This window comes from Ogataea parapolymorpha, chromosome V (genome assembly GCF_000187245.1).
Source record: "Ogataea parapolymorpha DL-1 chromosome V, whole genome shotgun sequence".
Classification (NCBI taxonomy): domain Eukaryota; kingdom Fungi; phylum Ascomycota; class Pichiomycetes; order Pichiales; family Pichiaceae; genus Ogataea; species Ogataea parapolymorpha.
Window position 1 is genome coordinate 379,592 of NC_027862.1, and position 17,719 is coordinate 397,310.

Below are 17,719 nucleotides of genomic sequence, written 5' to 3' on the forward strand. Positions count from 1 at the left end.
CTACTTTAGTACTGTGGTCTCGTATTAGCTAACCATCTAAACTTTGTGACTGCTTTTTTTTTAAAATTATGCCACAACAATTGGGGTTGTAAAAAAAACAATAGACGTCGTGCGAAAACAAAACACCGCATTTTTTGACCTTCCCCGGTGGAGCTGAAATATCTCCCGTACAAAAAATTTCACCACCGGGCAACAAAGCGGGCTAAAATTTTTCTGAGGGTAGAGAACACAAAATTTTTCAGTTCAAGAATTTTCACTTCCTAGCTACTTTTTGTATCTGTGCTTAATCCTAGAACAAGAAGAGAATAGAAATGGCTAAGTTCATCAAAGCAGGCAAAGTTGGTATGTATAGTCAATTCGAGGCCTATCAGGTAATAAGAGACCATGTGAACCACTCAACAGGACGGAATGTTCAACATAAATTTCCACAACATCTTTTTGATTTACAACAACTGTGTTTCACTGCAAAAACCTACTGCTCATCTTTGAAATGCATGTGCCATCAGTATGAGTACATAGTCTTTTGTGCTTGATAGGTCAGGTCGTTTAGTGCTAACAATTTTAGCTGTCGTGGTCAGAGGCAGATACGCTGGTAAGAAGGTCGTCATTGTGAAACCTCACGATGATGGTACCAAATCCCACCAATTCCCACACGCTATTGTCGCCGGTGTCGAGAGACAACCACTTAAGGTGACCAAATCCATGGGAAATAAGAAAGTTGCCAAGAGAACTAAGATCAAGCCATTCGTGAAAGTCATCAACTACAACCACTTGATGCCAACCAGATACTCGTTCGAGGTCGAGTCTTTCAAGAACGCTGTCTCCGTGGAAGCTTTGTCCGAGCCATCCCAAAGAGAGGAAGCCAAGAAGGTGATCAAGAAGGCATTTGAGGAGAGACACCAAGCAGGCAAGAACAAGTGGTTCTTCACCAAGCTTGCTTTCTAAATCATACTAAATAGTGCTTAATCATTGACTTAAATCTATAATACCCTAGTCGTATAGCGGAGAGAGTATTTCCCAGTCCCGAATTGCGGTGTACGGATGTGTAGCTATGACGTTTTAGGGTCGGCAACCGTTTGAAAACCGCAATTCTGTCAAGATTTTGTTTATTTTTTTAGGGTCTTACATCATCATTACATGACTTGAAAGGGAAAGTATAGTAGTCGTATTGTGAAGCAATGCGTTTGAAAGCAGTATCCTCTTGTAGTACTCGTAACTCGTCTAATAAGCTTTTAATCCCGGAGTATGGATTTAACGTACTCCCCTTTCCGGCTAAGCGTGTTTTAGTGTACAAAATTCAAAAAACCACAAAAAAACGTTAGGCCCAACTGCAGACTGATTAATTTAAAAAAGAAACCAGTTGGATTCTCGGTGTGTGGACAGAAAGTCACGCAAAAATATACCTCTTTATATAGAAGCTGATCCAATAGCTTCCTAGAACAGAGAAATTCATAATGTCATCTGTCCTACAGGAGGCCGATCAAACAGAAGGGCCAATTGAGTCAATAATTGCGGCCCTCTATGCCAGAATAGAGAGCATTTTACCCATCAAATCTGGCATGAGCGTTTCGCAAATTGTGTCGGACCATAACTACAAGGAAGCCAAGAATCATCTCTGCAAGGTGGCAGATAGCATGTGGATTAACGACATTGCTGCTTGCACGGCGAACACTATCGAACACATCAATCAATTTGACAACAATGCCCCCATAGAGGAAAGGAAACCGACATCGATTGCATCTTTAGAATTGATACTCAGCTTGCTAGTTGACTTCATAAACGTCATATGGAGTAATCACCACTCGAAAATGGACAGCAACAAAGAAACGTCCAGTGAAAACTCGGAACTTGCAATCTCACAGGCAAACATTTCGAAGCGATTATACTTCAAACCCCGCAAGATAGCTCGGCCGATAGCGAAAAAACTAATCTCACTACTGAGTGATCTGAAAACCCAAACATGCTGTATACAAGCTGTTCAGATCCTGACATCAAACCAGAGCTATACCGCCAAATTTTCTGAATATGAGCGCAAAGATATTCAAAAAATTGATGGCTATTGTGATGACATAGTCAAGTACCTTGCAGCGAGCAACGCATCAGAATTTTTTGAATTCTTGGAGAACAAATATAGAAGGGTTGGATTCGAAGCCTTGTTTGTGCCGCGATCCGATTTCATTGGTCTTGCCTACCTGGATTCAGACAATGTTCTCGCCTACCTAAAGATAGTGAAAAGCGTTATTCAGTTAACCACTCGTCAATCACAACAGAACCTTATTCTATATTGGTCTTCTGAGAGCATATACAACTGGGCAGTCACGCGAACGCGTGATTTTTTGAAGAGCACCAAATCAATGAGTGTGAACACCCAGGCTGAGTCGCTATTTGACTATGTTTACAAATTCGCCGAAGTCAAAGCGTACTCGCTCTCAGTCTACCGGTTTTTGGCCACTGTTCTTCTTTTAGCACCAGTGGCATATGAAAAATATCTTGATGAAAGACAATCAAAGTCTTCGACACTGACATTTAAGAGATCTGTTGGGCGTTTTAGCTCAAAACACAGATTCCTAAATGATCTGACTCAAATATTCCAGAAATCCCCTTCCTCAACTGATAGCTTGATTAAGGTCATGCTCGTGGGATCTTCTTTAAGCTTGTACGAACCACATCATCCGCTATGCAAATTTGCCACGAACACTTATGATCAACTGAGGCTCGATTTAAGTATGGATAATATGCAATACTATCCGAGCAACCTAGAGCCCGAGCTGGTAGATAGCTACAGAATTGAAGTCTATGCTGCCGGCTTTATGTTAAGACCCAAAAAGTTGACTTTGGAAGCGATAGATGCATTTCAAAACTATTCCTCGAAACCAATCTGCTTGTCAAATATAACTGGGGGTATTAAAACCCTCGTCAACAAACTCACTACGGGGAAGTTCTTGTTGGCTTACTTGAAGACATTATTCCCCTACATGCTTTCAACTCTGCAAAAGCTGTCAATTCAAAATACCACCGCATATGCGGTGCTTGACACAGATTCATTACCGAGTAATGACTCGAGTGAGTCGGTGGTGGATATCAGGGATGCTTTGCAACAAAGTATTGTTGCCAAAAATGCACAGACAAAAACGGAATTTCCAACTACCCCCACCACGGAATCGGAAGTGGACGAACTTTCCGCCTCAACATCAAATACACAATCTCCCGCTGCCAAAGAGGTCTCAACTTCGAGATCTATCGCCACCACGACCCATACAACCGAGCCAAATTCTACAATGCTCAAGAACGTTTACAAAACGAAGAATTTTTCTTCGAAAGTCATTGCTCCACTCAAGCATACCCTTTCAACGTCATCATCATCACTCGCTATGGCATCTATATCATCTGCCCCATCATCAGCACCCTCAACGTATTCAACTACATCCGGCCCAGTTTCCACCAAAGACATTAAGGGCGCAAGTTCATCTTCCCGAAGATCCACACAATCGTCGTCCACATCTAGCATTATCACGAGCCATAGCAATGATGATGCACCCCATCTTGTCAAAATGAAGGTTAATGTTCTTGCTACTTCACGGCAAAGTCTTATCAACATTTTGCAAACCCTCAAATATTGTCCCACAATATTCTACCATGCTTTAGCTCCTGACTCTGAGAATAGTCTTTCTATTTTTGAAAAGCAATTCTCTGTGGCGATGGCTCCTATCGTGAAACTCATATTGGGAGAGGACCCTTATGTCACTAGTTCTGTTGAAGAATTTTTGATTAGCTTCCCGAAGAGTGCTGCCAGCAGCACTAACGAGAACGCTTACATGGGCCATTTGGCGTCAATAATCATTCTTGATTTGATCTCCAAAATGTGCATCTCCAAGCACACAAACAGGGATGAACTGGAAAAGATGCTTTTCCTGTTGGCTGAGTTCGCAAGCCTGAGAATGGAATATTTCGACTATAGGAACTTCAGCCTCTCAAACCCATCAATTCTTGAATTTCACAAATCGGGGAAATGCTCCAAATTGTTGCAAAATTTCGAAAAGGCTGTATACCTGGGATTATTTTCTGACAATGCAGAAACTCACAGACAATCACGCTTTTTGCTGAGCAACTTTCTGCAGATGGTCACAGGAGGGCACCATCTGCCCACCTGCTTCCAAAATACAGCGTCTCACTTGGCAAGAGCAATTCTCTCAGATAAGCTCCCATCTGGAACTATGGCAATGAGAAAGAAGCTACGCGATCATCTCGCCAACTTGGAGGCTCCAAACGAGATACTTCTTGACATTTGGAACACGATGTACGAGAGACTGAAGCTTTCGAGTGCTATGGAGTCTGGATCGTTAAAGTCTTCATCATCGATTTCTAACTTCGATCAGGACCAATACGAAGATTATGCAGATTACCTAGCATCACTAGGAGGTATTTTGATGTCCCCAGATTTTGAAGATGATCCTCGTCACTATGTGTTTCAAGAGAAACTGAAGAAATTTCTGAATTTAAAAGTTATCAACCTTTTCTCATCAGATCCCAAGGAGCGAGAAGAGGCAAGAGAGGTTCTTTGTGTCTCAATGCACCCCTATTTGTGTGGAGTTTACTTGGATTTGCTCACGAGACATTTCTGGAGATTCGAGTCAGCGTATGAAAAAAAGGATTATCACATATGCGAGGTCGTGGTGAGCGTTTTGCGGACCATCAGTCAAATTGACTATGAATCCTTATTTTTTCATACAGGGGAGTTTTGCGAACTCAACATGAAGATCTTAATCATGATGGATTCCGAGGTTGATAATGACTACTCATTTTTGAAACTCAAGCTTAAACTTTGCAAATTGCAATCATCATTTCTGCCTCGCCTTGATGATTTGTCTCTTAACGGGAGCATTCTGAGAAAAAACCAGTATGCCAAAATTATCGCAAACTACCTCGAAAACTCATTCAACTATCGTTTCGTCCAAGAAAAAGAAGACGAGAACAAGCGGGTTTTGAGGTTTGAATACAAGCCTCCTAACGCAAGTATATCCAGGACACAGAAAGCTTTGCAACAAGACTTGAATGATATTCACTATGACATAAAAGTTGAGACATCGTTGATACTGAAAATCATTCTATTTGGTCTTCCCTTGGATGCTTCGAATGGCGGTATGCATGGAAGGGTTCACGGGAATTTGGCAAACGAAGTGGCATTTAGCAATTACTTCAATCTGTTTGTTAGAATCCTCGAACACCTTGATGTTTCCGATCAATCTCAAGGAATGAACATGGCAGATCGTCATAGATCCTCAATTATTGTCAAAAACATTATTCAGGCACTCATCAACCTACTGAAGTCAAATTCCGACCTTGGGCTCAAACCCTCTCTCCCATTGGGATATCACGAAAACATTTTACTTAGGTCGTCTTTCATAAACGTCTTTACAAGCATCGTGAAGAATCTTAGCATACAAATGAATACAGACTCAGAGTCTCAAAGAAAGGAAATAATGACCGAAGGCCTTGGCCTCGTCGCAATCGACAGATTACTATTGTACTCGTGTACTCAAGTCTGTCCTACTTCAGAGGTTGACGATTTTGCCAAATCCTTGCTTACATTGACAAACGATAAGGAGCTTGAGCTTTCAATGATTACATCCTTACTTCGTGCGGATATACTAGACACGAATGATTACGTTGAGATTTTAAGATCAAATACCGTGGCGACCCGAATGGTTGCTCTTTACTCGCACAGAGTTGCCAAGAATTATCTGGTGAGTATATTCAAGCCGATTTTTTATGAATTGCAAAACTCTGGCGAATACTTCGAAATTGAAAAGATCAGCGTTGACGACGAGAATTGTGAAGAAAACTTGCGTCTGTTTATGAAATACTTCACGATGATAGTTGACGCCATCACGAACTCTGTGGATCAGATCCCAAAAGGCCTAAGATTGATATCGAAGACAATTTATGATACGACATCTATCACGTTTCCAGAATCTAAGCTTTCAGTTTTAGGAGCATTCTTATTCTTGAGACTATTCAATCCAGCAATCGTGTCCCCAGAAGGCTTGAATATTCTGCCGTTGATGTCTGTTCCGATGAAGCGCTCATTGATGCAAATTGCACGTATCCTACAGTTGCTTGCCAATGAAAGCTCTGTTTCTGTTAAGATTCCACTTTTGCAAAGTAAGATTGAGGACTTAAAGGAGCAAAAAGCCAAGATCAACAAATTCATGGTGGAGGTGACTAATGTTTCAGATGCTGCAATGCTCACAGACGAGTCAGAGAACATCATAGACGAGAGCAGTATCGAAACTGAATACAGCTTCTTTCATAACTTTTTATACGACCACTGGCTTGATGTTCGCATGATATACTCCAAGCCGTCGCCCATTTTTGATGTCCCTATGGAGGAACGGTTTGTGATGATTAGAGAAATTGACAACTTCCTTTCGAGGTCGGGAGTTCCCAAAAGGATCACTGTCTATGAAATTCCAGAATCTATCAAGAAAGACCAGTCTGAACGAGGAGTCCAGCTGTACGATTTTATGTCGCAAGTTTCTTTGCCCGACAGACAATTCAAACCTATGATCAAGGAATCGATTACGAGGGATGGTTTTCCACTTGTAATTGTGGATATGTTCCAAATTTACCGCGAGGAAGAGAAGCCATCACCCGAAATCTTGTGCTATCAGCTATTTCTCACAAGCAGCAAATACTGGGAGAATCCTTACTGCATCTTAATCGATTGCACGGCTTACAACAACGATACTTTATTGAGTCCAGTATTGGATTTGATGTTCACTCTCCTCGCTGAAAAATACAGGAAAAACTTAAAACGTTTATATTTCTTCAATGTCTCTCACAGGTACTTGATCTCACTCAAGGAGGCAAAACATCATTTTGAAAATGCGAACATGCTGTCCGATTGCGAGGTGTTTTTTGTGAGCGCAAATGAAGACGAAAAGGCTTTAGCTAAACAAGGTCTTACGTATTACACCAATGCCGTGACGAAGGATGCTAGGGTCACGTTCCATGATGTGAGTCTTTATCAGGAGAGCGTCAAACGGTTTGTTCCTGTGAAATTGAAGATTGGAAACAAATTCCTTCAGATATTTTCTGCTCAACCTCAAAGACTCAAATTTGGTCAAAAAATGAAAACGCTGTACCTTGTTGATATTTATCCGATTACGACACTATCAACAATGAGTCCGTCGAATTTTACAGGGGTTGCAAACGAAATTTCTACAACGGATACTATGACAGATTTTAGACTCATATTGACATCCACCAAAAAGGCAGAAATCATGCGCACAATCTATTTCTCTAAATCTAAGTATTCCACGGAAGTTTTGGATAATGAAGAGGACAGGTCCATCGAAAAATCAATCGGAAAGCTTCTGAACATAACATTGACAGGTCTTCTTTCTCAATTTGACGAAGTTAGAAACGCTGCGTTCCGCTTACTCACAGCCATGACAGACTGTTTCAGCCTATCAGTTGGAAAGAAGATTGTTAGCAGTGATGCGATGGAATTTCCGTATGGTGATGTACAGTATATCTTCGCTCTATCTGACCAGCTTGCCGCTAATCACCCTCAGCTGACATACGACTTTTTGTCCGGATTTTTTGATACTCTTGACTATTGTCAGGAGCAAGAACAAGATGCATACGTCATATACACCTCGCCATGGATCAAGAACATTTTCAAACACGTTTATTCGGCTGATTCTATAAAGGGTCCAAGAAGAACTTCTGATTTGATTCGAAAGTTTGTTAGAGCAAGCAGAAAGTCTAAATCAACGACGCTTGCCTTTGCCTTATATATATGGGGAGAGTTGTGCCTGGAAGATCGGCTGGTTGAAATTGTTATTGATGAAATTATATCTGCAGCCATTGATCACGAGGCCGAAGGCCATGGGTGGGAGGAAATCACCAAATATTGGCCATTGACGCCCACGGTGGAAATATGTGGTTTGCTGATTCATAGACTACGAGAGAGGTCATACTTCATCAACAATGATGAGTCGGAGTTGGAGTCCCACACAAGATGGATTGAAACGACAGTTTTGACGCGTTTTTTAACGTTTCTTGTTTTCGACTCAATAATTTTTGTTCAAATGTACATCAGTGACATTTTTTACCTCGTGACGATATACATGGACCAAGGGCCATTGGAATTTCGTACATCCATCCTCCGTCTGGTCATGAGAGCATTTCATTCATTTCTATCTCGTGAGGATTTAACTCCCACTCAAATCAAACTGATTCGAGAGAAAATAGAGCTTTTTGAAGGAGCCAGATATCGAATGTTGTTTGGTTTAACTCGCTATGATGGAATTGCGTCCGCTACAACGGAACAAGCCGGAATTGAGATGGTGAATAAATCCCATTCGATTGCTACAGTGACAGAATCTTTGATATCATTTTTAAAAGATCTTTGTGACCCAGCGGACTACGAACTGCATCTCATCAAATGGAATTCTTACGTGCTAAATATAGCCTTCTTAGAGGAAGCCCAACTTCAAGGACGTGCGATGCTCGTGTTGGGCAGTTTAGTCAGGGAAGGTGTTAGCCACAGCATTGTGACCAAATTTCTCAAAGTTTTGGCAGAAATGCTAACAGTTCAGGAACAGAAAATACAGCAAGATAACAATGACAAGCTTTACATGGTGATTTGTGTGCTACATTCATTTACGAAACTTACTGAAGGAGTTCCATCTAGCTCTCCTTTTGCCCCACAATTCTTCTGGATTGGATTTGCTCTATCTCTGTCCGATAATGTGATTTTTTATCAGTATTCGATAAAAATTATGAATGCTGCATTGAAGAAAGTTGCTAGTCACTTGAGTGAAACTGACGTCGAAATCAGAGACTACCTATTCAATCATAGGGCAGTTTTCGAAGGTGTTCTGGAGGAACTCGAATCACTTCATGACATCGACGTCACCAAAGAACATTTCGATGTTTTGATGACAAGTGTTTGCTCTAAAGGCCTCCAAATTCCATTTGCAACAGATCCTACATTTGGCTGCCTTGAGACACTTTTATCAGCCAGATACAGAGAAAGCATGAAGTTTGTGAAAAAATACCACAGGCAATTTGATCTAAACACAATATCGTACGCCTTCTACCTATTTGTTTTCTCTCAAAATGACTCTGAACTTATGAGTACGCTATACGAATGCGGCATGAGGGAGTTTGAAATGGTGAGAATAAGTGACAGCTATCATATCCCAAAAGTCTTTCTTGATTTTTGCGATTCAGATACTCCGGATGTTTATGTGAACACGCTGAATTTATGCCGTTGCTTCAACGCTCAAAAAGGCGACGAAACGATTATTTACAAATGCTTGAAGCTCTACGATATAATCATCGAGAGATACCCTAAACTTGCCTGGCGCGCGTTCAATTTGATGATCAAAACAATAAGAAAAGTAGCCGAGACTTCTTCATCAACTAGGCTATTGCACACTACTCTGAATACGATTTCGGGTATGATCACATGTCCAGAATATAATCACAGAAACACTTATGCACAAGAGCTTCTACTAAAGGTGGACGAGGCTGGTCTTAGCGGAATAAAGGCTTGGGAGTTCATGTACACAGATCGCTCATCAGAATTTCTTAGTCCTTTGGAGGCCAAGCAAAAATCAAAGAGAGACAAACTCATCAGAAAACTGGTGGAGAAGATCACGGCAGCTCACATACAGGAAGAATGACCCTTTTGGCATGCGCATTCGAGGTGGCGGATACATTAATTATCTTATATAGAGCGAGCTCACATTATGCGTCCTATGACAGAAGTTTTGTCACTTATGAGGTTGTCGCGGTTTCTTTAATATAGTTTCGAACTCGGCTTTCGCAGACTTGTAGATCATCATCGTCGCCCTAGCATCTTCCACAGATGAGTGCTGACCTGACTGGATCTCAACACCGAGAATCTCTTTGCTGAGCTTTTTTAGGGATGGCGTTTTGCCCGCTGCATATTTTTTTCTGAAAGGTGTATGTTTCGCAGTATCTCTTATCATGAATCTCGGATGAGAAAGCATCAGGGCATCCAAGTCATGTCCTACATCATGTCCCACCAAAATTCTTCCGTCTAGTAGATCTGACACCTTTTTTTTGGGCTTCTTTGAACGAAACAGCATCTTTCATATGCGCGGGAGTGACACCACTCACATGGGTTCGCCAATCTGTCACTTTTTCGGTAGGAAGGACGAAAGTGTCGTAAACAGTTATTCCGTGATAGTTTACCAGCGATACTCTAGCCAAGATCGAAGATTCCCCTTCTTCTCCAGCCCCCACAAACTCACAGTCCATGGCCAAGTATTTGCCGACTTCTTTTTTTCTATGCGATACTCTATTGGTAGATTCCGTGACTGTGAATTTCAGTGAGACAGTGGACTCTTTATTTGAAAGTTCAGATGCTTTGACAGATTTGGAGACGATAGCAGCAGCTGATTTGGGTCGCTTTTTCCCTGTTCCCTTTTTGGATATTTGTTTTCTTTGTAGCTGTTTCCAATTGGAAGACAGTGAAAACCCCATTTTGAGCTCTTCCAGTTTGCCGACGGTAGATATTCAAAATCTAATGAGTGCGTCAGATTTTAGTACATTTTAAATTTTCTAGGTAGGCTTCAAAAAAATTTCTTAGCACTGCCTTGAAGTTGTCATGCCCTCGATTGGGAAGCGGATTAATTACATAATACTATGCAAAAAATGATTTTCATAATCGACAAAAAGTAACAGGTCTGTTTATTTATTATCAACATAAGTGACAAACCTTTTTGCAAAAATAGCTGCTTACATCGAAAGCCAAATCACCAATTTACAAGGAGATTGTCCAATACTGAAGACATTCCATAATCTCAAATCTTCTTAACAGAGAAGCTCATTGCTCAACAAAACGAATGGGTAGTCAACTAAACAATTATTGTTCAGGTCACATTTTACTACCCGCTACATTCAGCAACAATTTTAACGACGCAGAGTAACCCAGTGGTGTAAATTATACTTGACCTTCTTGTCAAATCTCATTGGAACAGAAAAGTCTTCATACTATCATGAATACAGCTTCTCAATTTCAGCAGAAGCTACAAGCACAACAGCAACCACAACAACAATTCCAATCCCCTTATATTTATCAACAACAGCAGCAACCTTTTGCTTCTTTGCAAGATGGTTTTATTCAACGTCAGCATCAGAACCAACCTCAATCGGAGGGTTTAAATCCATCAAGCTTCTTGGCTCAAACCCTATATCAAGGTGGTTACAGGCCTTCTAATCAATCAGGCCAGCAAAGTCAACTTCAAAGCTTGCACCAACAACTTCAGCAATTACAGCAGCCAGGAACTCCGCAGCAACAACAGCAACAGTTGTTTTCCCTGCCAGGTCATCAACATCAGTTTCAACAAGCTCAGTCACAGTTGTCAAGCGGACAGTTGGTCACACAAACCGAACTCAACCCTATTCATGTTGATGCTTCCGTATCAAGTCAGATTCACTGGCAACATCAGATGCAGCTCGCAGTTGTTGCAAAGAACTCCAATTTGCCTCATTTCTACGCACGTCAAGCCGCATCGTCGTCGAGGAAACTCATAAGCAACCCCGATATGTCGAGTAAACAAGGGACCTCGCTTGTTGATATAACGAAGTCTCTTCTGGCCAGCGTGCAGGAAAGCCAACAAAGCCAGGATCAACAGCAAACTAATGAAGGTTTGATGCAACACAAAAAGATGAGCAACGACACTTCAATTGACGAAGAAGAAGAAGATCAGCGCATAAGAATCAAAGAAAACAACACGCAACTCTGGACTGCATTAGATCTCAGTGGTCAGATGATAACAACCATTTCACCTAAATTATTCCATTATGGTTTCCTTAGAAGACTATACCTCAATGGAAACAACTTGAGAAAAGTACCAGAGGCAATTTTACAATTGAAATCTTTACGTGTGCTTGATCTTTCGTTCAACATGTTAACGGAACTTCCAGGAGAATTAGGAATGCTTTTCAATTTAAAATATTTATACCTTTTCGGAAACGATTTGAAAGATGTTCCATATGAATTTGGAAATTTATACCAACTTGAGTTTTTGGGAGTGGAAGGAAATAAAGACTTCAATCAGGAATTTGTCAACATCATTGCAAAGAAAGGAACCCGTGGCTTGATAATTCATTTAAGGGATGAAGCACCACGCTTGCCTCCTCCTGAACCCCGTAAATGGATAGAAATTGGAGATGATGGGGAACCTAATCTAAACCCTGATGAGCAAAAGCCGGCCATTGAATGTGATCTCTCTTCTACCAGCTCTAATTCGTTTACTTTGATGAGCTACAACACTTTATGTCAACACTATGCCACTCCAAAATTTTTCAAGTACACCCCATCGTGGGCGCTCGCTTGGGAATATAGAAGACAAAAACTTACAGACGAAATACTCTCGTACAAAACAAACATCATCTGTCTCCAGGAAGTTGAAACCAAAACATATGAAGAATATTGGGTTCCGTTAATGGAAAGCAATGGTTATAAGTCTGTTTTTCATTGCAAAAGTAGAGCGAGAACTATGAATGATAAGAATGCAAAGAAGGTAGATGGTTGTGCTACGTTTTTCCAGACCTCAATGTTCGAATTGATCGACAAAAAAATCATCGAATACGGAAGAGTGGTAATGACTCAAGACAAATATAAAAAGACTGAGGACATATTCAATAGGTTCATGAACAAGGATAACATAGCCTCCATCTCTATATTGCAACATATCCCCACCGGAAATAAGATTGTATTAGCAAACACACATTTACATTGGGATCCTGAATTTAATGATGTGAAAACAATGCAAGTTGCAGTCCTTTTGGAGGAATTGCGCGTGCTTCTTCTAAAATATACGAATAGCAAAGATGAGTTGAATAAAATTCCATTGGTGATATGTGGTGATTTCAATTCCCAGACAGATTCTGCTGTGTATCAATTGTTCTCTCAAGGTTCAGTGAAAGAGCATTATGATATTAAGGGGAGGGATTACGGAAAGTTCACCTCTGAAGGATGCACGCACCCATTCCATTTGAAGTCAGCCTATGGAGCTATTAACGAGCTTCCATTCACAAATTTCAGTCCTACCTACACAAATGTCATAGAATATATTTGGTACTCAACGGGAACATTGTCTGTTAGAGGTTTGCTAGGAGAAATGGATCCCAACTATGCCAAAAGGGTCATTGGACTACCGAGTGCAGATTTTGTTTCCGATCACTTACCATTGATATCTAAGTTCGAGTTCAAGAAATCATCTTCAGCGAAGAAAGTTAAGGTTGATTTCCGAGATGGCAGTTTTTCCAGAAAGACTTGAGTCATTAGTTTTCTAATTATTTACGTTTACTGCTATGTGATCAGCTATTAGTCGTATTTTTGTGCACTTTATCTTACTGTAAAAAATAACATTACAATAATCTATCAAAAAAGAAATCCGGGGAAACACAAATAAGTTTTTGGAAAATAATCTTTTAATGAAGTAAATGAAGATTGTTACAGGATTTAGAAAATACAGGCCTGTAAGTCGATCATTTTCAATCAACTTGGATAATTCTATAACCAGGAGAAGAAATTGGTTTGATGTCAGTCCTTCAAAGCAACAGTCTGGAAAGGAGACCATTACCGTGTCTACTTATAACCTTCTCTCCCAGCAATACATGTGGCCAGAAGTTTACAATCACATACCTGCAAAATTTACAAGCTGGCAGTATAGGCTAGCTCTTATAAACAGGAATCTGACGGACTTATCACGGCTGGCAGATATCATGTGTTTTCAAGAAATGGAATTCAATGTTTATCAGGAAACGTGGAAACCCTTGTTGAAAGATCAGGGTTTTGATTCCATTTTTCAAAAAAAGAAGCCCCCGGCCTACTGGATGAAAAGCGAAGACCAGTTAGATGGTGTGTCTATTTTTGTCAATTCCAATAAATTTGACCTCCTTAGCTACGAGCCAGTCGAATACTCTGAACACTTTCAAAATCCCGAACATTTCACTCCAACTCGCGACTTAAGAGAACGTGCTATGTCCAGAAATACTGTTGCTCTCATTGCAACAGTAAGACACAAGAAGACAGGAACTATCATATTTGTGACGAACACACACCTGTATTGGTCTCCTGAATTCCCCGATGTCAAACTTTTGCAAACGTACTTGCTCGTTCGTTTACTCAGGAGAACAATGAGAAATTATTATAAAGTAAATGACCATCAGCTCAAAGAGATTATGCGCATGGGAGAAGCGAGTGTTCTTTTAGTTGGGGATTTCAATTCCACTCCTGACTCCATGGTTTATGAGTTTCTACAAAACGGCTCACTGAACATCGCTAAAGACACCCGGTTCAATTATGACTATGGCGAGCTGGAGGGTGCTATATTGAAAACCGGTCTTCTAGGATTTGAGTCTCAGTACAGATCTTTGGTAAACTCCTCTGAATTTCAGTGCCGTGAGCATAGTCAACCTTTCAAAAGATTTATTGATTATATTTGGGTGAACAAACACAGCAAGAATTTGACACCTATTCGAGTTCTCGGTGACATAGATATTGACTGTGTGGATGAGTTTTCATGGTTTCCTAATGAATCATATCCAAGCGATCATCTTCCAATGCTAGCTCAATTTGGAATAACTTAAGTTACATTATATACATCAGAAGTGCGCACATTACGATACATCATTAATGTATAACTCTATTTTTCAGTAGTAGACTTTAAAAGTGTCCATTACAGTTAGTCCTTCCATTGAATCGCATAGGATAGTAATTTTGTGCTTTCTCTAGTCGAGTACGTGAGACTATCTGTTTTACTTTCTAGGTCAGGAGCATTGGGAAAATGACTGTAATCTCAGATATTCATGATGTAATCCGCCGTTCCCTATCTGCACCGGAACCTAGTTTGAAAACTGCCATAAAAGATCGTTCCTGAAAAGCTATTTCGCGTGATCACCCATAAGAATAATACAATACTTTGAATTCTACTAACATTTTTTACCCCGGAACAAAAACGCGGATTTATCAGGTTTTTGCGTGGGAGTGAATTATTTTTTCCGATGGCTCAAATTATGGTTATTAATGCCTGATCTATAAAATCTTGATAAGGAATAATTTTTCGGAATGGTGTTGAAAAAGATCAAAGACGAGCTTGGTCCCAGCCTGTACTTTACCGAAAGGCAAACAAGGAGATCAAGACTGACTGCTAGTCCATCAAAAGTTTCGACTATTGATGAGACTAATGATGCGAAAGAAATATATGAATATGAGAGCAAAGAATTGTTAAGCATTTCACCACAATCAAACAAGCATCACGATGTAATGAACAGCAAGCGTAGAAGAAGTCAAGTCAAGACGGAGAGCGATTCAAAGGATTTGATAGCAGCAGTTAAAATTAAAAAACAACGCGTGTCTCGAGCGACTTCCACAGAAACTCTACCTACGCAGCCTCCACCACATTTTTGGCCGATGTACAACGAAATCAAGAAGATGAGAAGCAGGATAAAAGCACCCGTTGATGAAATGGGCTGTGCAAATGTTGCGACTACAGTCTCTGGTCTTTCCGAAGGAAAAGTGTACAGATTCCAGTGTCTTATATCGTTGATGCTCTCTTCTCAAACTAAAGATGAGGTTAACTTTCAAGTGATGAAAATTTTACAGGATTACTTCATTTCCAAAGGCTATGAACATGGTTTGTCGTTGGAGGCCATACTAGACATCGACGAACTCGTCTTGGATCAGCTAATTTATAAGGTTGGTTTTCATCGAAGAAAAGCGACATATATAAAACAAACGGCTAACATTCTTCATGAGAAATACAATGGAGAGATTCCCCGAACAATTGAGGAAATCACTTCTTTTCCTGGTGTCGGTCCAAAAATGGGATTCTTGTTGTTGCAAATAGCTTGGAATATCAACACTGGTATTGGAGTGGATACACACATGCAACGAATGGCGAAAATATTCAAGTGGGTACCTGCAAGCAAGAATATGAGTCCCGAATATGTAAGGCGATGTTTTGAGAGTATGCTTTGGGACCACAAAGAGGAATGGTCAAGAATCAATCCCATTCTAGTTGGTTTCGGTCAAGTTGTTTGTCTACCTCAGAGGCCACGATGTGATGTTTGCACTTTGTCACGGACAGGTATCTGCCCTGCAGTCGACAAAGCTTTGTTGAAAAAGGCTGATATGGACAAGCAAAATGGTATCAAGATTGATTCAAAAAGCAGAGGCGATCTTTCCAATTTGATCAAAGACATAGAAGACTTACGTTAAGATTCAATCAAGTCCATTTGTTTTCTCCCAATATACCTGTGTCCATTGTGTCTATGGAAACTACTGGGACATTGGCAGACACACTGAGTAATTCATCATGGGAAGACATAGTTAAATGATAGTTGAGAAATGCTCTTATCAATAATTTGAACTTAGTGTTAAAACAGCAGTCTCTTGTTCGTCATTCAATGAAACACCTTGATATTCAAACCCATTCCTGGATTGCGAGATTTAGAGTTGACCGCTTGAAGCACTCTCGGGTATTTCCGCTCTATGCTTTAACTTATAAACCATTTCCTGAACTGTTGATACCAGACCGAGAACGTTTGAACAGTTATTCAAAATTACACCGAAAAGTCAAGGGTGTGACGAACTTGACAGACTTCCGCAGATGTATGGTAAATTCCGATTGGTGGTGATCAACATCAAGAAGCTTGTTGCTTAAATACAAATGACCAAGCGTTTTGCTTTCCCCCACCAAAAAGACATCAAGATCCCTGTCATATATGAATATGTCTTGTAAATTTATAATTCTAAGGCCTTTTAGTTAAAACATGAGTATTTCCTCGCTTACTACAATATTTTCTTTCATACTCACTAGGAATGCAGTCAACCATCACATTTTTTAAGGATGAGTAATCGGAAGATACCAAGAAGGAATTGATGTCAGAAACGTGTACATCATAAGGTTCATTATCTTGAAATCTTGAAAAATTGCATTGTGTCTATGATGAGTCTTCTTGTTGTCGTGCGGCGAACTATGATAGGTTTGTACGCATTGTCGTCTATTTTCAGTAGTATCATTTCAAACTGTTCTAGCACTGCGGCGTCATATACATAGGCATAGATCACTTGTGTGTAGTTCGCGTGACGGATTTATCCATTCTCTGGATTTTGCGTCAAGCGTTTACAGAAATAAGACTCGGCTTCTGAAAGCTCAACATCTTTGTCCGGCGTGTAATTGTCGACAATGTTTCACAGATAACTAGAGATCGGACAACCAACATCCTCAGCTGCCACTTTGTTAGGGGATTGCAAATCGGGTAGCTTCAAATAACACACAGCTACCATTATTGAATAGCTTTTGATACACTGCTCTGACCTGTGACACGATCCTAGCCTTCAGACACTTGCTAGCTAATTGATTGATTTGTTCGTCTATTAATATTTTTTGAATGTATTTTGAAGATATGAAGTGTTTTGGAAATTCTTTACAAGTAGGAAACGGCTCAAGTCTCGAAACATAGGTGAGGGTGAACATAGTTGATTTGCAGTGGCCTCAATGTCCAAATATCTTTGAGCTGAGGATTGTTTCTACAATTTGGGTTGCTGAAAATTGGCAGAGTGTTGTTGCTTGATAAATGCAGGATCATTAAAAGTCAGATTCTCATCATTTGCAATACCTTTCTCGTAATTGAGCTCGTCTCGTGCTCCTTGGGTGGGCTT

At 40.3% G+C, this 17,719-nt stretch overlaps 6 protein-coding genes across 6 annotated transcripts; 5 read left to right on the forward strand and 1 right to left on the reverse strand.

Annotated features, from left to right (window-relative positions):
* Positions 1–311: 311 nt before the first annotated feature.
* HPODL_03991 (60S ribosomal protein L27) lies at positions 312–945 on the forward strand (the record flags this gene model as incomplete). The annotated part of the gene is made up of 2 exons (XM_014078771.1): positions 312–342; positions 566–945. The coding sequence occupies 2 exons, from the start codon at positions 312–314 to the stop codon at positions 943–945; spliced, it is 411 nt and encodes a 136-aa protein (XP_013934246.1).
* A 509-nt stretch (positions 946–1,454) lies between these two features.
* On the forward strand, positions 1,455–9,698 carry HPODL_03992 (Inhibitory regulator protein IRA1; the record flags this gene model as incomplete). The annotated part of the gene is made up of 1 exon (XM_014078772.1): positions 1,455–9,698. One exon carries the CDS (start codon positions 1,455–1,457, stop codon positions 9,696–9,698), a length of 8,244 nt encoding a protein of 2,747 aa, XP_013934247.1.
* A 355-nt stretch (positions 9,699–10,053) lies between these two features.
* On the reverse strand, positions 10,054–10,524 carry HPODL_03993 (RNA exonuclease 4; the record flags this gene model as incomplete). The annotated part of the gene is made up of 1 exon (XM_014078773.1): positions 10,054–10,524. One exon carries the CDS (start codon positions 10,522–10,524, stop codon positions 10,054–10,056), a length of 471 nt encoding a protein of 156 aa, XP_013934248.1.
* Positions 10,525–11,588: 1,064 nt separating this feature from the next.
* On the forward strand, positions 11,589–13,328 carry HPODL_03994 (Glucose-repressible alcohol dehydrogenase transcriptional effector; the record flags this gene model as incomplete). Its single annotated transcript, XM_014078774.1, has 1 exon — positions 11,589–13,328. One exon carries the CDS (start codon positions 11,589–11,591, stop codon positions 13,326–13,328), a length of 1,740 nt encoding a protein of 579 aa, XP_013934249.1.
* A 463-nt stretch (positions 13,329–13,791) lies between these two features.
* On the forward strand, positions 13,792–14,643 carry HPODL_03995 (uncharacterized protein; the record flags this gene model as incomplete). Its single annotated transcript, XM_014078775.1, has 1 exon — positions 13,792–14,643. The coding sequence occupies one exon, from the start codon at positions 13,792–13,794 to the stop codon at positions 14,641–14,643; it is 852 nt and encodes a 283-aa protein (XP_013934250.1).
* Positions 14,644–15,121: 478 nt separating this feature from the next.
* On the forward strand, positions 15,122–16,273 carry HPODL_03996 (DNA N-glycosylase and apurinic/apyrimidinic (AP) lyase involved in base excision repair; the record flags this gene model as incomplete). Its single annotated transcript, XM_014078776.1, has 1 exon — positions 15,122–16,273. One exon carries the CDS (start codon positions 15,122–15,124, stop codon positions 16,271–16,273), a length of 1,152 nt encoding a protein of 383 aa, XP_013934251.1.
* Between the last annotated feature and the right edge of the window lie 1,446 nt (positions 16,274–17,719).